The sequence below is a fragment of the Vitis riparia genome, chromosome 3 (genome assembly GCF_004353265.1).
Source record: "Vitis riparia cultivar Riparia Gloire de Montpellier isolate 1030 chromosome 3, EGFV_Vit.rip_1.0, whole genome shotgun sequence".
Classification (NCBI taxonomy): domain Eukaryota; kingdom Viridiplantae; phylum Streptophyta; class Magnoliopsida; order Vitales; family Vitaceae; genus Vitis; species Vitis riparia.
The window spans coordinates 4845465-4870360 of record NC_048433.1 but is presented as its reverse complement, the minus strand read 5'-3'; the positions used below and the strand labels follow the sequence as shown (position 1 = coordinate 4870360).

General features: G+C 36.3%; 4 protein-coding genes across 7 annotated transcripts; 2 read left to right on the top strand and 2 right to left on the bottom strand.

The window, feature by feature from the left end:
- The first annotated feature begins 3872 nt into the window (after positions 1-3872).
- Positions 3873-9607, top strand: LOC117911436 (pentatricopeptide repeat-containing protein At2g15820, chloroplastic). Of its 4 annotated transcripts, none has more exons than XM_034825810.1 (4): positions 3873-4509; positions 5469-7435; positions 8512-8640; positions 9316-9607. In XM_034825810.1, the coding sequence occupies exons 1-2, from the start codon at positions 3892-3894 to the stop codon at positions 7320-7322; spliced, it is 2472 nt and encodes an 823-aa protein (XP_034681701.1). In that variant the 5' UTR covers positions 3873-3891; the 3' UTR covers positions 7323-7435; positions 8512-8640; positions 9316-9607. The 4 variants fall into 4 exon arrangements, with proteins under 4 accessions (XP_034681701.1, XP_034681702.1, XP_034681703.1 ...); XM_034825811.1 differs by having other exon boundaries at positions 8469-8640; XM_034825812.1 differs by lacking the exon at positions 8512-8640.
- A 1436-nt stretch (positions 9608-11043) lies between these two features.
- LOC117911633 (B3 domain-containing protein At5g60142-like) lies at positions 11044-16366 on the bottom strand. The gene is made up of 5 exons (XM_034826036.1): positions 15812-16366; positions 12969-13334; positions 12668-12908; positions 12364-12554; positions 11044-11522 (listed from the first exon to the last, which is right to left on the bottom strand). The coding sequence occupies exons 1-5, from the start codon at positions 15881-15883 to the stop codon at positions 11244-11246; spliced, it is 1149 nt and encodes a 382-aa protein (XP_034681927.1). The 5' UTR covers positions 15884-16366; the 3' UTR covers positions 11044-11243.
- Positions 16367-17073: 707 nt separating this feature from the next.
- LOC117911187 (protein ALP1-like) lies at positions 17074-19052 on the top strand. Its single transcript, XM_034825438.1, has one exon. It carries the CDS (start codon positions 17165-17167, stop codon positions 18512-18514), a length of 1350 nt encoding a protein of 449 aa, XP_034681329.1. The 5' UTR covers positions 17074-17164; the 3' UTR covers positions 18515-19052.
- A 2483-nt stretch (positions 19053-21535) lies between these two features.
- On the bottom strand, positions 21536-24790 carry LOC117911186 (pentatricopeptide repeat-containing protein At5g39710). Its single transcript, XM_034825437.1, has 2 exons — positions 22034-24790; positions 21536-21690 (listed from the first exon to the last, which is right to left on the bottom strand). The coding sequence occupies exon 1, from the start codon at positions 24726-24728 to the stop codon at positions 22440-22442; it is 2289 nt and encodes a 762-aa protein (XP_034681328.1). The 5' UTR covers positions 24729-24790; the 3' UTR covers positions 21536-21690; positions 22034-22439.
- Between the last annotated feature and the right edge of the window lie 106 nt (positions 24791-24896).

Sequence of the window (24896 nt, the reverse complement as noted above, 5' to 3'; positions counted from 1 at the left end):
AAAAAGATAATTTATTTCTTTGAAGAAATGAAAGATAAGTTAGGATAAGAAGAAAAAATTAATAATAAATATAAGTATTGAATATATTTTATTTATTTTTCCAAAACATTCTCAAATATAATTTAAAGTACTTCAAATTTATTATTGAGAAAAAAAAACATGATTTATGGAAGAGTTCCAAACAAACCTTAATTGTTTCCAAAATCGAAAAACATTTTGCAATGATCCACTACTATAATCAAACTAATAAACATTGTATTGATGTTAAAAATGAATGTTTAGTTTGAGAGGTTTCCTACAAATATTAAGGGCAGTTTGGTATTACTTTTTAAAATTTGTTTTTAAAATAAAGAACAAAAAATAATTTTTTATAATTTTTTTAAAACTAGAGTGTTTGGCAAGATGTTTTAAAAAATAATTTTTTTAAAACAAAAAAAAAAACAAGAAGTGAATGAAAGAATTTGTATTATTTTTAAAGACAATGTATTACTTTTATTTTATAAAAAAATTATAATAATATGAAATCAAATTCAAGTTAAATATTATTAAAAATAAAAATTAAATTTACAATTAAATATGAGTTAAAGATAAATATATATTTTTAGTTATGAAACAATTTTTTTTTATTGTAGTGAAACAAAAATTTCTATAAGATAAAAATGATTTTAATATTTATTTTTAATACAAGTCAAATAAGTACTTTAATTATTATTTTAATTTTTTTTTGTTTTATCATGTTTTCCTATGCTTTTTTTAGAAACTTTTTTTTTTTTAAGTTAAAGAATCAAAATAATTTTTTTAATGTTTTATAAAATCAAGGATATTTGGTAAGTTATTTTTATAAAGGATTTTAAAAATAAAAAACAAAAAGGTTTGTTCAGATAAATTGTTTTTTTTAATTGTTTTGATTTTGAAAAAACATTTTAAATTCAATTTATATAATATTAATTAATTAAATTTAATTGAAGCCTCATTGAAAATGAAAATAACTTTGTAATTACAAATAAATTAAAAAATATATAGTTTTTAGTAAAACATAAATATCAATATGATAATAAAATCATAAATTATATTTTTAGTAGAAAATATACTATTTTATATGTTAGAAAAATTATATTTTATTATATTCATAAATTTATGGTATTAATGAGTTTATTATTTAAGTTTTTAATTATTTTTAAAAATTAATAGTCTTATTAAAAAATTCAACGCATCAAGTCTCGTTTAATTTGGAGTTAATTTGTCTGAAGAAAAAAAAATTGAAAAATATAAGTTTTATGTAGAAGATTAATAATAGAGTGTATTTGTTTTGTTTTTTTTTTTTTATTATTGTTTTTAAAAACTGATGAAAACAATTTTTACTTGTTCTTTAGAAGTTGTTTTCTATTTTACTTTGTTTTTAAAAATTGAAAATAGATAACAATAACTAAACAGTGTTATGAATTTTAAAAAATTGTTTTCTATTTTTAAAAACAAAAAACTGTTTTTAAAAACTCAGCCAAATAGACTCTAACTGTTTATTTTATAGTTTTTTGAGAGCAGTTTTCAAGATTGGATTTGAATATAAAATTAAAATGAAGTATTGAATTTGAATTTAAAGTCAAAATGAAGTTATGAATATACAGATTTTGTTGTGTCAAGTAATTAAACTTTTAAATTAAATCCCTATTAAAACAGTTGATGAAATAGAAATCGGAGGCAAATGAAAATATTAAATTTTTTATTACCTTTTAGGTTTGTGATACCAATTTCAGAAATGACTTTTGTTAACCCTAAGAAAACAAAAAGACTAAATTCTCATTTAAGTTGATTATGAGTATGAAAATTATTAAATTTTGAATTACCTTTTAGGTTTGTAATAATAATTTTAAGAATGGTTTGTGTTACGTCAAATCATTAAAATCCTAACAACATGAAAATATTAAATTTTATAAGTAGTATAGATTTGTTGATAAATATCTCAATAATTATAATTATTTATACATATTGAATTTACTAAATAAAATTAATTAATTTTATAATACATATAGAGACGATTTTTTTTTTTAAAAAAGAAATCTTCTCTAAAAGAGACAATTTCTCCCTTTATATATATTTTTTAAAAAGGAATTTTATAAATAAAACATGATTTTAGTATTTTTTTTTAAAAGGAAATTATTCATCTTTTGAAAAGACAATTTTAATAACGATTTTTATTTTCCTTTTTTTTATTTGACAAAAACTATGATGAATTTATAGTACGTTTGGAAATTGTTAGAAAAATTAAGCTAATCCAACCCATGGTAATCACCCTAGAGGTATGAATAGGGTGATGGTCTCTTTTTGTAAATTTAAACTACGTGAATGTAAGAGACAATTATATGCAAGTATATAATAAGTAGTATAAAGACAATTGCATATAAATTAAAAGAGTAGGGAAGAGAGAATGCAAACACAAAATTTTGTAGTGGTTCGGTGCAACCTGGCCTACATCCACTCTCCTCTATCTTCAATCCCAAGCTTGAGGTTCCACTAATTCAAGGCTTCCAAACCAAACCTTTAAGCAATGCAATTGGATTATGGTTCCAATTCACCCTCTTACTTTTGGCTCCAAACACCCTTTACACTTCTCAAGAGATATTCTACTCTTGAACAACCCCTCAAGTGATACCCCACACTTGAGAAACTTACTCTCAAAGATTTACAAATAAACGATCTCATAAAATCCTAGTACAAAAACTTTAAGTTCAAATGATACAAGAAAATTAGGATTGAAAGGTGCACTAAAGATATTCAAGTTTTAGAACAATTGTGCACTCAAAAACACTCTTCTAAGACCCAAATATATTCAAAAAAGGTTTGGAAAGGTCAAGCTTTTTAAATAATGAAGATTAGATCCTTTTTATAGAAGAGAAAGTTAAACTAGCCGTTTGAGGGTTTGACCAGTCGAGTTAGGCGTCGACCGGTTGACTAGCCGTTAGCATTTAATACTTAGCAGGTGACCGTTGGGCCTCGACTGGACCTCAACCGGTTGAGATTCAACCTTAACCAGTTGAGATTCAACCTTAACCAGTTGAACAACCGTTCTAGAAGAAAGAGAAGGTTTTTTGCACCCTCGACCGATTGAGCTGGGGGTCGATCGGTTGAGCTGTTTTTTGGCTCAACAACCAATTTTTTCAACTTAAAACCTTTTAAAACAAGTTTGAAAAACATTTAATACAAGGTTTTAGTTGAAAACATGAAATCATCCAATTTTTAAAATATTTAAAACAAAATAACTCTTGGATGATTTTGGTGCATAAGTAAAGAATGTAATGTATGAAAATCATAGTGCACCAACAACCTTACAAAGAGATCTTATGAAGTTTGGGTCTTGAAAAATACTTATCTTTGAGGTGGTCTTCTTTTTCATGATTTCTCTTTGGCTTGATTTGTCTTTGTGATTGTGACTTTGGAAATTGTATTGCCTAATCATACTTGAAATATAATCATTAGTTCTAAACCTTATTTTGTTATCATCAAAATCAAGATTAACTAAACCTTGGTTTCACATAAATAATTCTAAAAAGTGTTTTTAACATTTTTAACACTTGAATGATAATTTTTTTTTTTAAGTATTAAGAATATTAAAAGTGTTTGCTAAAATCACTATCAATTGAGCTCTTAAAATTATTTTTTCCACTACGCTAGACTACATCACTCTTCTAAAAAATCCCATCAAATTTGGAAGGGATGGTTAACTTGGGCCGTCATGCTCATAGCAGGCCGCAAGCCGCAAGCCGCATTTATCAGATGTCTTGGGCCGGAATGCTAACAGCGGGCCTAGCCTTTCTAATTTGGCCCTTTGATGAGATAAACTCGTAAACCTCGATACAGATAGACGGAAGCTTGGATTCAACTGAAGCCAGAGGGATGCTCATCGGCAGAGCACAAGAGCTCTCATCTTCCACTCTCACCATAACCACCGCTTTCTCCTCGAGCCCTAACCCTAACTATACTTTTTCCCTTCCCATGCGCACACCCGTCCTTTCTTCACTCTCTCTTCTCCGCTCCCTCTCCCCCTCTCTCCACCACCGCTTCCTGTGCTCCCTCTCCCTCTCCAACTACTCGAAATCCTTTTTCTTCCCATTACCCACTACTAATATCCGTCATTCATCTCTATTTCGGCGGCCCCCATTGGCGAAGCCGCTGAGTAGTTTTGTCGAACAGGTGGTAGGTGAATCGGAGAGGGACGAGAATGAGGGTTTTTCTCGCGGAGGGGAGGGCGAGAGTTTCGACTTCGGGGTTGCTTTTGGTTCCACTGATTTGAGGCACTTGAGTTCGCCTTCTTTAGAGGTTAAGGAGCTGGAGGAGCTGCCGGAGCAGTGGAGAAGGTCGAAGTTGGCTTGGCTGTGCAAGGAACTGCCGGCGCACAAGCCTGCGACTTTGATTCGGATACTGAATGCACAGAAGAAGTGGGTTAGGCAGGAGGATGCGACTTATATTGCGGTGCATTGTATGCGGATTCGTGAGAATGAAACTGGATTTAGAGTAAATTTCGTTACTTTATTGAACTTACTTTGAATTTGGATTGAAGTGCATATGTTGAATGTCTGGTACCCCCTGAATAATTATCTCATGTACATCTTTTACTAGGCTCTAATTGGTTATGGAGATGAATGAGAAAAAGAAAAGAAAAGAAAAAAATGCACAGAAGGTTGAAACTGGAACAAGTAGTTAATTGAAAACACGGGAATATCTACCTCTCATGTTGTATTTTATAATTATCATCACATTGGAATGTTTCTCTTTGAATTATGTGTATTGTTGATTCTTGAATTGTACACTTGTAACTAGGATGTGAGTCTATCGTTGATGTTTATGATTAATGTGAAGTTTGTAAGAACATATGGGTCAATTTTTTTTTTTTTGCATGATGGTAGTTATTCTTTGGATTAGCCTGGGAAGGATTTGGATGTGATACTTCTCTACAAGGTTTAGGCTTTGGAAGACTTGAATTAGAGGTTAATTCAGACAGGGGTCCAGGAGAACTAAAATGATTAATGTTTGGTTTTTGCTTATATAAAATGTTTTTGTGTGATAAAGGTGTCATGTGCATTTGAAGTTGATTTCCTTTTTCTAACTCACACCCATTCATTCTGTCACATTTTCATATAGAATAAGGATAAAAGATATTGCATTTAAGGGTGGGGGGTGGGGGACTTTGGAGATGGTTAATGCACAAGTCCCTCAAGTAATGGCTTTTTATTATATATTAGCTTGATTGTTCTGTGTTTTCTTAATATTTGTAGTGTTGCCTGTTAGGGTGGAAGTTGGGACTCAGTTAGCTTTTTGAAATGCATCACTCCTGCAAATTTGTGGTTTCTTATGTGATGGCCTGTTTGTTCTTTGATTTATTATTGAAGTCTTGGAATTAATGAACTCATTTCTGTTCTAGTTGTTCTGGGGTGTTAGATTTCCTCATTGAAAAAGTTTTTGTTATATTTTAGGTGTACAAATGGATGATGCAACAACATTGGTTTCAATTTGATTTTGCTCTTGCTACTAAGCTAGCAGATTATATGGGGAAGGAGCGGAAGTTTTCAAAATGTCGGGAGATATTTGATGACATAATTAAGCAGGGACTTGTGCCTTGTGAATCTACATTTCATATTCTAATCATTGCCTATCTTAGTGCATCAGTACAAGGCTGCCTGGATGAAGCATGTGGCATTTACAATCGTATGATTCAGTTGGGAGGTTACCAGCCCCGGCTTAGCTTGCACAATTCTCTCTTCCGGGCTCTTGTTGGCCAACCAGGAGGCTCTTCAAAATACTTTCTCAAACAGGCGGAGTTCATTTTCCATAACTTGGTGACATCTGGATTCGAGATACACAAAGATGTTTATGGTGGCCTAATTTGGCTACATAGCTATCAGGATACCATAGATAGAGAAAGGATAGCATCACTAAGGGAAGAGATGCAATTAGCAGGAATTGAAGAAAGCAGAGATGTGCTTTTGTCCATCTTGAGAGCTTGCTCGAAGGAAGGAGACGTGGAAGAAGCTGAAAAAACTTGGCTCAAACTCCTCCATTCTGATTGTGCTATTCCTTCTCAAGGTTTTGTGTACAGAATGGAAGTCTATGCAAAGGTAGGGGAGCCTATGAAATCTTTGGAGATATTCAGGGAGATGCAAGAGCAGTTGGGCTCCACCAGTGTTGTGGCATATCATAAAATCATAGAGGTGTTATCTAAAGCTCAAGAAATTGAACTTGTAGAGTCTCTTATGACAGAGTTCATAAACAGTGGGATGAAACCCCTCATGCCATCTTATATTGATCTAATGAATATGTATTTCAATTTAAGCTTGCATGATAAATTGGAGGCAGCCTTCTATGAGTGCCTGGAGAAATGTCGTCCAAATAGAACTATTTACAATATTTACATGGATTCTTTGGTACAAATTGGCAACCTTGATAAGGCTGAGGAGATCTTCAACCAAATGTATAGTAATGGGGCAATTGGTGTCAATACTAAATCATGCAACACTATTTTAAGTGGATATCTCTCTCGTGGAGATTACTTGAAAGCTGAAAAGATATATGATTTGATGTGCCAGAAGAAATATGCTATTGATGCTCCATTGATGGAAAAGCTTGATTATGTTCTAAGCTTGAGCAGGAAAGTTGTTAAGAGACCTGTGAGCCTGAAGCTAAGCAAAGAACAACGGGAGATTTTGATTGGTTTGCTGTTAGGTGGTTTGCAGATGGAATCGGATGAAGAGAGGAAGAATCATGTGATTTATTTTGAGTTCAACGAGAACTCTGGTGCACATTCTGTTTTGAGGAGACATATACATGAGCAGTACCATGAGTGGTTAAATTCTTCCAGTAAGCTAAGTGATGACAATGATGATGTACCATACAAGTTTTCTACCATCTCACATTCTTATTTTGGTTTCTATGCGGACCAGTTCTGGCCTAGAGGTCGACCCATGATTCCAAAGTTAATCCATCGGTGGTTGTCACCACGTGTTCTTGCTTACTGGTATATGTATGGAGGCCACAGAACATCATCTGGGGACATTTTGTTAAAGCTAAAGGGAAGTCGTGAGGGTGTTGAGAAGGTCGTCAGAACATTGAAAGCACAATCAATGGATTGCCGGGTCAAGAGGAAAGGAACTGTGTTTTGGATAGGATTGCTGGGAAGCAATTCTACCTGGTTCTGGAAACTGATTGAACCATATATTCTGGATGACGTGAAAGATTTTGTCAAAGCTGGCTGCCAAAATACCATTAGCTTTGGCAGTGGGTCTGATACCGATGAAAATGCTGCCGATTACAGTGACAATGAGAATTCATAGGATCTCTAAGTAAAGCATGCACCTTGTCACAACACGGTCCTTCACCCTTTTTACATGGATCTGTTCTTGGTCTCTGGGTTGAAAAAGTGAGTGCAGACACACTGGTTCATGAGGTAGGCCAACCTTCAAAGTTGTATATACTTCAGTGCACACAAATCAAACCTGTATCTTTTGTTTAGTCATGTGGTAAGTGGCTGTTGGAAATGTAGGAAAGGAAAAAGAACTGAGTCTTGCAGTTTGTAGCCTCTATTGCCTTGGAAGTCCATAGACCTATATGTGCAAAATGTCTTACAGAGAGATGTGGTCCACACATTAGCTTGGTTCCATTACAATTCTTAGGTTCTATTATCCTACTGTTGACATTCTGTAGATCTTTGAACCTGTTTGCAAGGAGCTTCTTGTCACCAACCTTCATTTTCAAACCTTAGCACCGGCTTCATAGCACAATATGTTTCACCTAATAGGGTGGAACTTCTCTTTTGGTCCTCACCCTTTGAAAGGATTTTCTCTTATAAAACTCAAAAGAGAACTTCTCTTTTGTATATGTAAGCAAATATATGTAATTGGATTGGAAAATCTACTGGGTGCCTGAGATCAAGGTTTCTCTTCAACCAAATGAAATGTAATTTCCTGTTATAGTTTCCTTTTATCTTCTTTGTTCTGTTTTTCAAAATAAGTAATTTCCTTCTGAAGTTCAGGAGGAACCTAAAGAAGGGCCTGGATGGTAAGTTGATAAGATATGGAGAATCAATTGATAGGAAACTTTACCAAGTTGCTTGGCAAGCATACCATGTGTCCTCCATCCCCTAAAAAAACCCTTATTCCAATCTATCTTAAAATCTTAGGAGTTCATGTGGGGTTATAAGATTCCTAGTATATTTATAGTTTCCTAGTATATATATATATAAACAGAAGGGACTTAATGTTAAAGAAATTTTGGCTACCAGTAAAAGAGAATAACTTTGTGCTGGTGCCGTGGCTGTATTTTGAAGTGCAATTTTTCTCCTTCTGAAGTTTATTTGTTGTGATATTATATTTCCAGGGTTCCACATAAATGGACTAATTTCTCATCTTTTGTATTTGCACTGCCTTTTGATACTTGCATTTTCCCATGCTATTCTGATAATCCGAAAATGCAATTATAAGTGTTTTAGCCTATGCTAACACTTTAAGAATGATGGAGAATCAGAAAACATAAAGTAGAGGAGAAAAATAGAAGAAAATAGTGGCCCTGAGTCAGAAGGAGATGATGAAGATGCAAAGGATGAAGAGGAGGAAGAAGAAGAAGACAGAAACTAACGAGAAGTGAGAAAAGGGGGTGAGGTTTTTTATTCCTTATCTATCTCTTCCTCTTTGTTGTTATGCTTACTTTGCTTTAGGCTTTTGGGAAAAAGATGGTTCATTAGAGTAGTTGTGCCTATAGAGAAAAAAAATAATAGTTAATTGGAATAGTTGTGACTTATGACTTTAGGAGGAAGTGAATTCAATTACCATTTTTTCTCCCACTGATTTAGAATCATGTATTAGGAGTTGGTTTTCCTCCACTGAGTAGATGCATACTCCATTGGTGAAACCGCATTTTTATTTCATGCATGATTGAGTGACTTGTCTAGGAATTTGGGTGTGGTAAAGAACCTTTTTATTCTTTGACTAAATTATTGTCATTAATTTTCTTTATGGCATGGATAATTGGGTATTTGAGATTGTTGTTGTTCCAATGATTCTTGAAAAGATACTATGCACAGTTTTGAACTAGAAGATTGAAGTATTCTCTTTCCTCTCAAAAGAGGGGAAAAAATAATAGAAAGAAAGAAGCAATATTTAGATGACTCACGCATTTGGAGATTGTTATCACAAGCAACATACTGATTACATGCATGATTGATTGGGAATTAAGTTTCTTCTCTCTTTTTTTTTTTGGTTATTAGTCCATGCAAGTTAGGATGGAAGTTATGGAACTTAATTACTCATTTTTCTTTTCCGTATCTTGTAGGTTGTCTGGAAGCTTTGGTTCTATATCCGGGAAAACAATTTGCAAGGTCCTAAGAACAAGCAAAAGATAATATGTGACGAATCATTATAGTCCCTTCCCTTTTTCGTGTTGATATGTTTCAAATGAATAAAAGACCAGTCCAGGCATATTTGACCATTAGATGTGGAAGATGGTATTTTCTGAACTAGCTTTTTCCTTCCCTCATATATGAGACACTGAGTACAGATACATGCCTTAGTTTACTTGTTTATTTTTCACATTTATGATGCAGTAAGATAGCATTAATTTCCTATGAGTACAGACATTGAGCATATAATAAATTTTATTAAATAAAACATGTAGAATATTTGACTATGAAGATGTATTTAAGATGAAAAGAAAATTTTAATATTTAATTTTGTCTTTATTTATTTTATTATTTTAAAATTTTAAAAATTATTATATTATTATCGTACTTATCATTATATAATTATTATAAAAATAATTATAAATTAAATATTTACATTTGTTAAATATCTTAAATCATAAAAAATTGGAAAAAAATCAATATATACTATTTTTAATACAAAAAATATTTCATAAAAAAATTAAATCCATTTACAGCAATGCCTGATGTTTTTTCAAAACGACATTTCCCTGGTTGGACCCATAATGATTTCGGTAAAAACATCCGGTTGAAGGGAAACTAGACCGTTGTCCAATTTGAAAATCGGTCTACCGGTTTGGATGGTTCAACATCGGTCACATGCAGAAGCAGTTTGATTTTTAAAACATTGTTGTAAAATAAATGCAAAATGTTGAGTTGTGTTTTTTGAAAACACGTCCATTGTTTTCTCTGTTTCTCAACTTTCATTTCTGGCTAATTTTCCATTTCTGGAACAGATTTGTATTTTTTTTTTTTCCTTTTTTCTCAATTAGTGTTTTGGGTTTATTAGTTCACTCAAGAGAGGTCTTGGTTGATGGTCCAATTGATTGAATTGGTCGATTCGATCCAATTTTTAAAACATGGTTATAAAAAAATTCAAAATGCTGAGTTGTGTTTTTTGGAAACATCCATATTGTTCTCTGGTCTCTCAACTTTCACTTTCTGGTAATCTTCCATTTCTTGAAACGTTTTGTTTTTTTTTTTCATCAGATAGTGTTTTGGGTTTATTAGTTCACTAAGGACACTAGGAAAGGACCCTTCTTATAGACTGTTTGGGTAAACATAATTTAGTTTTTAAGCATTGTCCCATTTTTCATGTTTTGTCCCCCTGCCGAGTCTTCTGCTCAAACAGCTCCTCAGTTGGGCATTGACCAAATATGATATTCAAAAGTAATTTTTGTTTTATACAAAATATAATTCATAAAAAAATTAAACCCATTTACACCAATGTCTGGTATTTTTGTAAAATGACATTTCCCTCTCACTTTTTTTATACAAAGAATTAAATCACAGGCATTGATGAGATGCAGAGGAAGATCCTCAGTACATTTATTAAAGCACATTGAATATAAACTTTCGGCTCATTTTCTTAACATCAGAAGACATTAATGCAATTGAAAGTATATAAAACCCATTTGAGTATAAGAAAAATAAATGGGATATTCACTAGTAATGAACAGAAACAGGGACTTCACTGCCTTGCTCCATCAATTCTAAGGACCAAACGACCAAAAGATTGGCCTTCTTGGGTGGGCACAGGTAGCTTCTCCCATGGAAACTTGCAGAACTTGGAAGGCCAAGCAGGTAATAAGTGAGAAGATTGTAAATTATGTATATAAAGAAGAGTTTGATTGATAGTTCAACACCAAATCCAGAGACTCATAGACCATATATATTAACAACCAGAATAAGCACCAATAGTAAACTTCATGGAGGTCCTAGAATGGAAATGATTGTGAAATTCAGGGTTGCCTTAAAATCACTTCCTCTCTCCTTTCTACTCTCAACTGCAATTGGGCGCCTTAAGCCTAGGTTGTGCCCGTTGAATGTGAACAACAATGACATCTCCCTGGTGGCCTCTTTCCTCTACTAGTTCACAAATGCAGGTGTCATTTTCATCCACATGGTTCCACTTGCAGAAAGCTCTCCACCCGCTAATCCATGTCCGACCGTCCTTCCAGACAGCAACATCTCCAGGCCATGATCTCCCGAGAGGGTCACGAAGCAACACCCTTGGAGGTAATGCAATGTTATGGTCTTTAAGTACATCTACTGGAACATACTGTGAGAGGGGAAAAGGAAAGCTTCTTTGAGTAACTAGCAAACTGGCAAAAACTAGCAACTATAAGTCAGGTCACTGCTCTGTATAATCAACAAAATAACAAGAAATCAAGTATAAGCCATCAATTGGATTTCTTAAGAAACCTGGATTCAATGAATGCATGCATGCATGTATGGGACAAATTACTAACCATGGCCTCTCTTAATCAGTCAGTGATCTGCCTCTCTTGCATATTTGGCAGTAGCAAGACTACTGAGAAAAGGAAATGCTTCTTTCAAGGAAATCTCCCCAACCCACCTATTCAACTAAAGCTTGGGCTGCTTATCATTCCCAACCAAAATAGCAATTCAAAGAATGACCTCATCCCACCCCTCTTTAATGGCTTCCCACAACCCAACACCATGTGTATTCTTTACCTCTTAAGTCCTTTGAACCCGCTCCATCTCATCAAACCTTTCTTGGATGACTTTCCTCCAAAAAACCGTCCTTCATAGCAAATCTCCACAAACACTTATCAAGCAAGGTTTTATTTAGGATATTTACCCAATGATATTCATCCTAGATAGCCATCAAATGTTATTGGGAATTACCCATTAAGATATCTCAAGGTCATATTCTGCTTCTACAGAAAGGCTAAGAAGACGTGGGAAGACATTGTGGTGACTAGTGTCATGGATTATAGTACCTTTGACCCTAGGCAAAAACAAATGAACAATTAACCAAAGAAGTATTTAAAGCCTTTTCAATAATAGAAAAGACTATGTAGGTTATAAAAGATGGGACACAAAACCATAAAAGAGTTCAGGAAGAGAAAATTATAGATAGGTAATACAAGCCTTACCAATTTACTTGGCCTCATTGGTCTTAATTTTGTCGTGAAATAAGGATTTTTGCTTTCAACGATACTTGCCATGGCAAATGAATTGTCTACCTCAGCCTGGGTGCCTGAAGGTTTTTTATACGTGCTGTTGCTATGAGAGGTTCCAATGTATGCAACTCTGGTTTTTTTTACAGCAGTTCCTTTGTAACCTCCTAAATCAAGGAAGACTGTAGGTCAAATATGGAAAAATACAATATATATACTTATGCCCATAAAAGAAATAATGGAAAACTGTTGAGAAAATAAAAGAATTACAAAACTTAACTATAATTTCTTGTACCAGTTGGTGGTCGACCTCTGCCAGAATATTTATGCTTCAATACAACCACTTTCTTGTTAGAAGATTTTGGTTGTGGTTCCTCTTCCACTCTGTCATTTGTTTTGTCCTCCTCCTCTTCATCTGATGACTCCTCTTCTTCCTCCTCTTCCTCCTCCTCCTCCTCCTCCTCCTCCTCCTCCTCATCTTCTTCTTCTTCTTCTTCTTCTTCTTCTTCTTCTTCCTCCTCCTCCTCATCTTCCTTCTCCTCCTCCTCCTCCTCCTCCTCTTCCTCATCTTCTTCTTCTTCTTCCTCATCCTCCTCTTCCTCTTGCTTCTTTTCTTCTCTTTCTGCTTCTACCACATCCTTTTCCTCCTTTACACTAAAATCCTTTTGGTAGATATCCACACTAACCTTGTCAGTGTCTTTCTTTTCACATGCAGTTCTCCCAAACAATTTAAAATCAAATATATGATTTCCGTCATATCGGAAAACCAAAAAGTCCCCCTCTTCTACAGAATTATCTGTCAGAAATCGCTGCCAACCGTTCAGAAAGCACACATCCTTTCCAATTTGGCCTACCTCCACATGCCAAACTCTCCCAAAAAAATCTCTGAGGATGGCCTTTTCAGGCACAAGGCCATTAAAGTGCCCTATAAAAGCTGTTGGGATGCGCTGCACAATAAAAGGTATGCATGTCAGCGGAAAATAGTCAATCACAATAACAATTAACAATAGATTATGTTTACCAATATTATATGGAAAACCTTTATTTCTATTTTCTTTATTTTCATCATTTCTTGTGGGTTAAAAGATGTCTACTGCTGTTGTAGGATATAGCAGTCCGCTAAACCAACTGAAAAAAGCCTTAATGCATGATGACTTAATTTATTGTTGGTTCTATGTTTGACAAAACCTCCACCTTTGGGAATCACCTTATACATAGTTCAGAAAGGAGGAAGTTAAGGCTGACAGTAATAGTAATATATATAAAAAAAAAAAATTGACAACCAATGGGAAAATTTTAATGTGCTTTCTTTCATGGACATATTTGCCATAAGTCAGGGTCCATAAACATGCATTTACTTCCTTGAAATTGAAATTGGAAGTTCTAATTGAAAAGATTGACCATTTTAAAGTTCAATAAAATGGAAACAATGTCTTTAGAGTTCAAATTTTACAGGTCTGACAGACTTCTAGCTCCTAACATATTGATGTAAGGGAACATGCAACAAAAGTGTTAAATGAATAGGAGAGCTTCTGGAAAGAAAATGAGGCACTGTCAAAGTAGCCTTGTCCTAGACCCTTTTTTTTTTTTTTTTGACATTTTCTTCTAATCACTAAATTGAATAATTTTGTAGATATATCAACTTGCAGCTACTTTCCTTTTTGATTTTCATTGGAATTATCTTTTCCATCTTACATATCAAAGCTTTCTCGAGTGCAATAAAAGCCTGCATTAATTTTTCAAGTGATAAGATACTCTCACCAGTCAATATTGTGGCTATGAAGACAAACTGATTTTTTTAACCCACTTATGCACCAAAAAATAGGTATCACTGGGCTTTATCTCTATCCAATTAGAATTTCCTTTATCCTTCAACTTTGTTAAACCTTTAAGCTAATCCGATTCTTTCATTTATTTCCCCCAAGACATTTTTAATAAGAACAAAAAATAAATAAATAAATAACAAAAAACCATGAGAAAACAACTAAGGAGAAAAATGGACCCTTCTTGGATTCCCAATATTTACATAACAAACAAGAAACAATGCTTTCCAATGTTTAATGAATGCTACTTAAGACACTTTATTAGAGTTGCCATATGTGACACTAACAAAATCTAGCCACTATCATTTTTAATGCTGTCATAGACTTATCAAAAAATAAAAAATAAAAAATTAATGCAGTCATAGCTGCCACTCCGTGTCAGTGACACTATTGCGCTAACACAACCAAGGCCTCACTTAGAACCATTAGCATGTTGTACTGATTAATCATAATTCCCTGTTTGCTAGTATTAAAAAACATAATTGGATAAGTACTTTGTTCTTGCTTTAAGTTAGAGGAAATATTTTTCTGTTCTTTTTCATAAGCTAAGTAACCTTTGTAACAGTCTGCTTGGTTGGGCATTAGTTTATTTCAATGGTTTCACCCACCATTTTCAAGGAATAGGAGTACAGTTCAAACCTCTGATGCGTCCAAGATTATAACCTAAAGCCTTGATCTATGAAGGTCCATTTGTTTGAACTTACAGAATAGAGTTTCCTTTCATTCCAGTTCACACCATCATTCCTACAAAAACTTCTTCCTCTCACCAATTCATAGATTAAATGATTTCACTTCTTGATTTTTCAAGTGGGTGTTTTGGTTCCTACATTTGTCATCTCTTGCATTCTGAAAATTGTCAAATGTCACTGGAACACTCAACCAAGTCACCTTGACATAAAAGTAGCTTTCATTGAGTAGCTCAAAGCCTCAAACCGATTGGTTGGGTATTCTTAGGAGAGAAGTCACCATAGTCAGGACAAAGAACTAAACACTAAGGACCAAGTATCCTAAAGGCAAAATGTCGAACTCCAACATACATGAATTGTTAAATTACTGTGTCGAGAAATTGTCATAAGAGGCATATTCAACCCTGATTATCCATTCTTTTTCTTGACTTTTCTTTCTTTCTTTCTTGTTTGTTCCACTATTCAATCTGATATCTATGAAGATTACAGCAGTCATCTCCTGAAAGCCCCACAACACCATGGTATTCCCAAGTCCCCTAGACAATCTCATCCTATGAATAATGCATGACCTGCCTTTTTTTTTTTTTTTTTACATAATACTACATTTCCCTATACTCAATGGCTTATGAAATTAAAATTACCCCAGATTAAACCTATCAAAACTCAAATCAAAGTCCAAAATGCCAGCTAAATAAGCAAACAAATTGGAGAATTTACAAGTCCTACAATCAGTCAACCTCACAAGGGTAAAGCCACCATGTTTTTCAACATTCAAAGCTACAAACTTGGCAAATCAAACAAACCATGCATTAACCTTTCAAGAGCCCAAAAAAGAAAAGGAAAAACAGAGAACCGAGACCTAGAAAATGTGGAATATTTTCTCATACAAAAAGGGTATCAGAGAGAGCTGATTACCAGTCTGTCCGAGCTGTATTCTGGGAGATACACTTTGAAGAATTCAGGCAACACTCTTGGTGGTGAACTCATCAGGATCAACAACAAAAAATAACACTCCAAGAACCCAGAGAAGAAGGCGAGTATATCAGCTAGAAGGGAAAACCCATTGTTTCAGCTCACAAGGTCACACCTACTTATATAAGCAAAAACCCAGAGGCATTTCTGAAACCAGGAGCAAGAAAAGCAAGAGACGGCCAGTTGTGTCAGACACAGTGGCCTCATCCTCATCTGTGGCGCGTGGAGGCACTTCCCAATGGGTGATTTGGGATGTGGAGTGTGGTTAACACAAGAGTGTGCATGTACGTGGTCGGACAATGAAGAATATGGAGCGAAAACACAAAACGCTGAGCTGTGTTTTCTGAAAACATTTTCATTGTTTTCTCCGCTTCTCAATCTTCAGTTTTCATTATCTTCCATACCTGAAAGCGTTTTGCTCAGAAAGTTTGTTGCGTTTTTTTGGGCTTTTTCTGAAAAGTGTAATCCCTGTGGGCATCACTCTGATAGCGACTGTTAAAGAAAATCCTCCAATTTTTTATTTCGTCTTCTTCCTGAGTCTCCTTCCCTCAGTTGGGTGTAGCCCATTTATCATCTTCACAATTATTTTTGTTTTTTATATTAGTTATATTATTCATTAAAAAAAAAATAAAATCAAAGCCATTCAATTCCTTTTTGGTAATAATGTTGGAAAAATTATGTTGAAGAAGGTCAAAACAGAACAAAAGCATATTATTTTTTATTTTTTAACTTAAAAATAGGTAATAAAAACAAAATTTAAAAAATATTATCTAATAAACCAATTTTTTATTTTTATTTTAAAAAAAGGTGAAAAAAACTCTTACTTATTTTCTAAAACTTGTTTTTTAATTCATTTTATTTTTAAAAATAACGATTAAATAGTATTAAAAATTAAAAAATTATTTTTATATTTTATAATATGAAGAATAATTAAAAATAAAGTACTGAAAATAAAAATTATTTTAACGGAATTTAGTTTTTGAAATCACTTTGTTTTTGTATTTTGAAATTGTTTTGCAAAACACTTTGAAAGGGGATCACAAATTGTGAAGGTAGAATGTCAACCCAATTCGAAAAGACTCTATTAGAATTAAGGAGTCCAACATTTGAAATGTTGTTACACCGAGGAGTAATTTTTGTTTTTTCAATTTTGATAATGTGAATAATTTCCATGAGTTGTCCCATTGCGACGTCGTATAGGGCTGCTTCCTTTTCTTCCTCTTTCTCTCTGCAATTTCGGTGAATTGGAGAGGAGGGTAGGGAGAGGACGGCGAGAGTGAGAGAGAGAGAGAGAGAATGGATCAATCTTTCTTGTTAATGTTGTCGAATCTCCTCCACCTCCACAACCACCTTGATCCCACCACCACCTCTCTCCTCTCCGACACCTCCACTGCCACCACCACTGCTACCACTTCCCCCACTTCCCCTACCTCCCTTCTCTCCTCCACCTCCGCCGCCCCACTCCTGTTCTTCACCATCGCCTCTGTCCTTTCCTATGTTGCCTCCTCTCGCCCATCTTCCTCCTCCTCCACCTCCGCAGCCGCAGCCGCCGCCGCCCCCAACCCAGCGACTACTTCTTCCACTTCCGACTACTCCGTCTCCGCCTTCAGGGCACTCTCCACCGAGCACATCTGGGCCATGGAAGCCCCTCTCCGAGACGCCCAATGGCGATCGCTCTACGGCCTCTCCTATCCCGTTTTCACCACCGTCGTCGACAAGCTCAAACCCTACATCGCCCTCTCCAACCTCTCTCTCCCCTCGGACTACGCCGTCGCCATGGTCCTCTCTCGCCTCTCCCACGGCTTCTCCGCCAAAACCCTCTCCTCTCGCTACTCGCTCGAACCCTACCTCATCTCCAAGATCACCAACATGGTCACTCGCCTCCTCGCCACCAAACTTTACCCCGAATTCATCAAAATTCCCGTCAGTCGCCGCCGTCTCCACGAAACCACCCAAGCCTTTGAAGAGCTCACCTCCCTCCCCAACATGTGCGGCGCCATTGACGGCAGTCCCGTCAAAATTCGCAATAATTCTGCTTCTTCTTATCGGTGTCGATATGGGTTTCAATCCGTTCTTCTTCAGGTGGTCGCTGACCACAAGAAAATTTTTTGGGATGTTTGCGTTAAGGCACCTGGTGGCACCGATGATGCCACGCATTTGAGGGATAGTTTATTGTATAACCGGCTTACCTCCGGCGACATTGTTTGGGATAAGGTTATCAACGTCCGGAATCACCATGTCAGGCCTTATATTGTTGGGGATTGGTGTTACCCCTTGTTGTCTTTTTTGCTAACTCCCTTCTCTCCCAATGGTTCGGGCGCGTCTGGACAGAACTTGTTTGATGCGGCATTGATGAAGGGGCGGTCCGTGGTGGTTGAAGCAATTGGGCTGCTCAAGGGGAGGTGGAGGATTCTTCAGGATTTGAATGTGGGTATGAATCATGCTCCGCAGACTATTGTTGCCTGTTGCGTGTTACATAATTTATGTCAGATTGCAAGAGAGCCGGAGCCAGACCTTTGGAAGGAGCCGGAGGAGAGTGGACCTCCTCCTAGGGTGCTGGAGAGTGAAAAATCAGATTATTTTTTCAGTGACAACTTGAGGCAGACACTGGCTGATGATTTGCACCAGCGGCTTTCATCAAGATAAGAGTTTGTACTGAGAAGGGGATGATTTTCAGCCTTTTGTCTCTATATAATGATGTACTTTTCCTATAGTTTTAACATGCTTTTAGGTTATTAGTGGGTTTTCCTCATTACCTCCTTAGTAAGATCTGTAACTATAGTTTCAGGACAACTAAGTTCCACGTGATGAGTCTCAGTTGTAGCTGATGGGACAAACTAACATGGGAATGAAAACTGAAGATTAAATCAAAAGATGTCTAATGGGAGGAAGTGGCATAGATCATCCATAGTCTGTTAGTGTGCTTTCAGTAATGAATTAGTTTCTTACCGCTGTTATGTTTTTGGCCGTGTGCATAATGTTCAATTTCCTCTGTTTAGAACATGTGAAGTTAGTCCAGGCCCGATGTCATGTCAATGCATTCTTAGAGTAGAGCTGATAAATTTGGTCTGTTGTAGGCATGATGATATTTTACATGTAAGAGCAAGCTAGTGGCTTTGTAATTTTGGCTGGAAGGAATCTCTTTTATGAGAATATCATTTTAGAATTGTTTGTAGTTTTTTAAGGCTTGGACGTTGTCTTATTGCTTCTTTCTTTTATGCAGTGCAAATATGCTTTTTCTTTTTGCCACTTGATTGGAAATATTCTTATATTGTTGAAATCTCTCTGATTTGTGTTTGGTTGCCTATTCCATCTCTCTTTGAACTCCCCAGTAATTGAGATGAGTTAAGGATACTAGATTTTTGGATCTATTTATTGTTTTGGAGTTATTTTGGATGATTGGTCTGCAGATATGTGGAGAAAACTATGATGTGCAGGGATGAGGTCAAAAAGTTCTACAGATGTAAAGATTCTGGTGGATACATGTAAACCTAGAACACGATCTTTTTAGATGGTAGAGATTTTGTTAAGAAAGGTTATTCTTGTGTCACCTTTCCTTACACTGGAGGGCTTTTCCCTCACTAGGCCTCTAAAGGAGATTGCTTAGGAAGATAAGAAAGGTGATAGCAGTCATTACACTTTGGCAGATATTTGTCATCAATTGGTGATGTATGTGCCTTGTTCATTTTGAAAATTTCAAAAGATACCATTGATAAAGTGCCAAAGGATCTCATTTGTTGTGGATTAGGAATTGAGGAGAGTGATCATTCTGTATTGAGGAAACTTTTTTTGACAGGTAAATGGTTATAGAGGTTTCCAAGGGAAACCGATAACCATTTGCATGCTTTTTTTAAAGCAAGTATAACAGTCACTCTAATTACTACCCAACTAATATGGTGACTTGTTGAGCTCCTTGAAAATGTATTAGCCAGGGATATAATTTCTGACGTTATATCTACTCCAGTAGCAAAGTAATATTTTGTGGAGATATTTATTCAGTTTCTTGGGATACATTGTTTGTTCAGACTTAATTCTGCATTGGTCGTGGAATTCTTTATTTCCCATGGGCAGCCCTTCTGGGAGCCATTTGACTGAAATCCTATTGACAGAAACTTCATGAGCTTCTTTTGCTTCTTGAAATGCTCATATGTGTCCATGTCTCTTCTTTTCTTTATAGAACCATTCTCTTTAGAAATTTGTTCAAGTCAATTCTCCATTGTCCCATTAAATGATCTAGTAAGCTCTTTCAAAATTTGAGGAGCTTGTGTGCACAGTTGGTTATCGGAAGGTTAACGTTTGAGCTATGCTTCAGAAAGGAAGCACAAAGCTCTGTCCATCATACATGCATATGTGCTAAAAAGGCAAGGATACCACATAAGCACCTCTTTGTTGGTGAAGTCAATTCCATTTGGAAATACTTTTTGTATGGTGTGGCTGACTGTGATTCTCCCAGGTACATGTCCTTACTGTATTGCACTTTGATCTCCAGAGGGAGGCTGTTGTTTACTTATGCAACATGGCCTCTGTTTGGTTTATTTAAATGAAAAGGGAAAATCGATTTTCTATTGATATGTAGTTCAAAAAAATCTATGGAGGTGAAATTTCACTTCTTGTTGGTTTCCATTTTGGGCTACATTTTATAACACTTTCTACAAAAAATTTATATCACTTCAGCAGGGATTATGATTTTCATCACATTTCATATCACTCACTCTCCACTGTTGTATTGCTCCCTTCATGGCACACAACTCTGATTGTTGTTTCCTAGAAGAATTTGATATTAGTTTTGAACCCTTAGAAACCTTTTGGAGAAGTGAAGACGCTAACAACTTGACTTGCGCTTTTTACTGGTTTTAAGGTTAGCAGGACCCAGAGTCTCCATGACATCATTTAGTGGTTACAGTAGGGACGTTATTAAATGGGTCTTTGGAGATTGTTCTACGTGTTGAAAGAGGCAAACAGTGTTTTGAGATATTTGAAGTGTTGTTTTGATGGGTGCCTTGATCACTGAATCATGAAGCAGATTCTCCAGCAATATGCGGATAATCGGCTGCTGAGTGGTCTATGAGTTGAACTCCACCATTGGGCCTTTGATCTTTGCTGCTTGTACCTTTTTTTTTCCTCTCTGGTTTGAGGATGTGTCATCCTCCACCCTACATTTTTCTTTTATGGATTTTGTTTTGCATGAGGAGAAAAGGGGAAAGAAAATAGAGGATACACAGGCTTTAGGTCTAACCTGTGATATGCTGTGGACCAAACTTTTAAAAAAACTCTGCGGCTTCTTGGAGTGGCTTTATGGAATATGTGGTGGGCTTTGAGTTTCAATTAACTATTGAGCTTTTAAAGATTTCTGAAATACTGGATGGCAGTCCAAGTGAGCAAGGAATGAATATCCGAGCACCATTCATAGACCAAAGATACAGCACCCAAAATGCAGGCCTTTGAAAGGGGAAGTACTATACAACTGCTCTAGCTGTTCATTGTTTCAACTTGAGAGAATTTGAGATTGAAAGCTTAAACTCTAAGTTAATGGAACAAGTTGAACCTTGTTTAAACTCTGTCACAGTTCCAATGATGGCCATCATCCAAATGCTTCTACCGTCTGGTTCTATTTTCAAATTACTCATGATGTTTATCTTGTTTGTTGAACTCTACAAGATTGATGAATTTGCTGGAAAGCCTTTGGTAACATCTGGGATTAAAGCTTTCTTTTGGTAGCAGCACAAAAACTAAACAGGTTGGAAAACATTTGATGTAAGGCATGGATGCGTTTGGCGCTTTCTGGCATAAACATCTGAAGGTGGGAAATATCTGACGGAGACCTGCAATTGCAAAAATGGCAACATCACATTCGAATCTGAAAAATTCATCACCAGCTCATTATGAAAGTGGGCGACTCATTCTGGGTTATGGATTTGTAGGTTTAATAGTCATCTAAATCATAGTGGATGGACCAATTCTACCTCCAAAGGACATTGAAAACAAGCCGTTAGTGAATTTATTTGGTTGTTTCCTTCTCCCAAAATCTGATTTGGGTAAAAAAAAAAAAAAAATGAAAACAGAGGCTACAACCTACTATTCTTCTACAGAGCTTATCTTTGATGAGCAAATTAGAAAGTATGTATAAATACAAAGGGCCATCAACATGAAAAGGAAGGCACCTACCAAATATACAACAGACCCCAGGAAACGAAAGGGAAAAATCACAACCAACAGAACACGGCCCACCTCCTTGCCCAAAGCACCAAGCTATCTATAAAAGCCTAGCTAAGAAAGCTTGATTGATAACCCCTCCCAAGCCATGTTTAAGAGCTTCAGCAAGAGTGGTGGACTCTTAATAATCGTGGGTCATCCTGTCCTGATCAAGTAAAACCTCTGTAACAGTCCAAAGTAGAATCCAAATGTTTTGAATTAGATGCATGGGACTTCAAAATCAAGAATACTATCAGATATAACCAAAGCGTGGATACAGAGAACGTGAAGGAATAGTAGACTTTGATCTGTTCTCCCTTATGGCGTCTATTGTACATGAAGAACGTATTCCATACTCCCTGAAGATCTATAATAGGGTTTATCCCCCAGCATAGGCAGTTTTCCCACTATTTGGAAGGAGGCCATCCTTAGCCATGTCAGTAAGTACATTAAGAACTGCTTCCATGTTTCCTTCTTTATGGTTAATCTCAACAAGAACTTTTGCAAGCTCAGCCTCATTCAGTCTACAGCTTCTCAATGTCTCGCCTATGACTTCACTCATCTCCTCATTCATTCCCTCCTTGAAAAGTGCTTTAATCAGAGTGATGACAGTCACAGTATGAGGGACAAACCCAGAATGAATCATTTCCTTGTATAAATTAAATGCCTTTGGCAAATTTCCACCCCTACAATGACCATGTATAATAACATTATAAACTGCCTCACCAGGTTTGTGGTTTCTCTCAGCCATAGATTCAAAAACTCGATCTGCTTCATGCATTAACCCCTTCATACAAAATCCCTTAATGAGAGCCACCACGCTCTTGAATTCAATATTACTGCAATTCTCTATCAGTGTGTCATATGTGACATCACTTGGAACAGACTCCTCATAAATCAACTTATAGAGAAGCCGCTTTGCTTCCCTTGTGCGAGCTTGTTTATTAAGTCCATTAATAAGCACACTGTAGGTAACAGCATCAGGAAGGAAGCCCTTATGTATCATTTCATCATGTAAATGAAGAGCCTTATTTAGATCTCCTTCTACACAATATGCGTTGATCAGCGTTGTATATGTAAATTCATCTGGAGGCAGGCCCATGTCCAACATCTCTTGGGAAAGATCACAGGCTTCCGTTAGTCTCCTCATCGCACAGAGACCTTGAATGAGTGATGAATATGTAACAGCATCTGGCGACACACCCTTCTCCACCATCTCCTGCTTCATTTGGAATGCCCTATCCAACTCTCCGTTTCTACAAAATCCAGATATAATTGTACTATAACTTACTACATCAGGAGCCAACCCTTTCTCCACCATTTCCTGAACCACTCCTAGAGCCTCCTCCATTCTTTCCAAGACACAGTGCCCATGGATGAATGCATTATAAGTCACAACTGAAGGTGAGAATCCACTCTCAGTCATCTCATTTAAAATCCGATAAGCTTCATTCAAAAGCCCCTGCCGGGAGAACCCATCAATCAAGGTTGTATATGTTCTCTCATTAGGACGAAGCCCTCTAATGCGCATCTGATCAAAGAACTCCATTGCTCGATTCAAATTTCGAGCCTTACACATACTATTAATCAATGCAGTGTAAGTAACAACGCTTGGAGAGACACCATTCCTCACCATCTCCGCATGAATAACAAGCGCTTGATGAAAATTACCCTCCTTACAATACCCATTCAGGAGCGTATTATAAGTCACCTCATCTGGAGTAAAACCCTTATAACCCATCTCCTCAAGAATCTCCCATGCTTCCTTCATCCTCCCTTCTCGACACAACCCATTAATGATAACATTGTATGAAATCAAATTTGGCTGCATACCCTTCGAAGACATTGACTTTAACAACCCAAATGCTTCATCAATCCTCCCCATTTTGCAATATGCATCAATTAAGGTATTATAAGTAACCACATTCGGCAAACACCCATTTCTCTCCATTTCACCAAAGCAACCCAAACCCTTCTGCAATTCCCCTACACTGCAAAATCCGCGAATCAAGATGTTATAGGTATACACATTTGGTGAAACCCTACTCCTAATCATCTCTCTATACACCTCCTCAGCACTCAATTTAACTGAACCCCGAGACCTAACAATTGCATCAAGAACCGAATTATACGACAAAACACCAGGCATAAACCCACTGGATTTTGCTAAATTAATAGTATTCACAGCCTGATCAATCATGTTCAAGTGAGAATAGGACTTCACCATGAGATCGAACACCGCAGAACTCGAATTGTAGACATGGTAAGAATCTTTAAGGCACTGAAAAATGGAAGAACCGGAGGGGTCGCTGGCACTGAGGGCGAGTTCTTGGGCCAGGGTTTGGGCGGTTTTGTAGAGCTTGAAGCGGGTGAGAATGTGGAGACAGAGGCATTTGCAATGGGAATCGAAGAAAGGGTGGTTCCGAGCCCAGGTGAGGAATTTTAGGGTTAGGGTTTGGTCGAATTGGGACTTGAGTAGGAAATATGAAGCGGATTGAGGGGTGAAACGGGAGGATAAGGAATCGAGGTGATGGGGGTGGAATTTGAGAAGAGTGATGGCTTTGTCTACAAGAAGGGCATGAGAAGGAGAAGAAAGAGAAGAGAGTAGGGCTTTGGAGGAGAGGAGTTCTGGAAGATTGGGTCTGTGGTAGGATTTCGGGAGGAGCATTTTGGAAAAGGAAGAAGCTTGGGCTTACCGGAGGCTGGCTGCTCACTGGTCATATCATGGCCTCTTGTCTAGAACTGGAAACATTTTTGGCATGTACCCTAGAATTTTCCATAATTTTGAAATTAAAAAAACAGTTAGGTTAAAAATGAAAAATAAAAATAAAAAAAG

Bases quoted from the DNA above. Each gene is read 5' to 3' on its own strand.
- LOC117911187 (XM_034825438.1), top strand. From the start codon at position 17,165: ATGGATCAATCTTTCTTGTTAATGTTGTCGAATCTCCTCCACCTCCAC.
- LOC117911436 (XM_034825812.1), top strand. From the start codon at position 3,892: ATGCTCATCGGCAGAGCACAAGAGCTCTCATCTTCCACTCTCACCATA. The intron at 4,510-5,468 runs GTAAATTTCGTT...GTTATATTTTAG, and splicing joins AGAATGAAACTGGATTTAGA to GTGTACAAATGGATGATGCA.
- LOC117911633 (XM_034826036.1), bottom strand. From the start codon at position 15,883: ATGAGTTCACCACCAAGAGTGTTGCCTGAATTCTTCAAAGTGTATCTC. The intron at 12,909-12,968 runs GAAGAAGAAGAA...GAAGATGAGGAG, and splicing joins AGGAAGAGGAGGATGAGGAA to GAGGAGGAAGAAGAAGAAGA. The intron at 12,555-12,667 runs GTTAAGTTTTGT...TCCTTGATTTAG, and splicing joins AACTGGTACAAGAAATTATA to GAGGTTACAAAGGAACTGCT.
- LOC117911186 (XM_034825437.1), bottom strand. From the start codon at position 24,728: ATGCTCCTCCCGAAATCCTACCACAGACCCAATCTTCCAGAACTCCTC.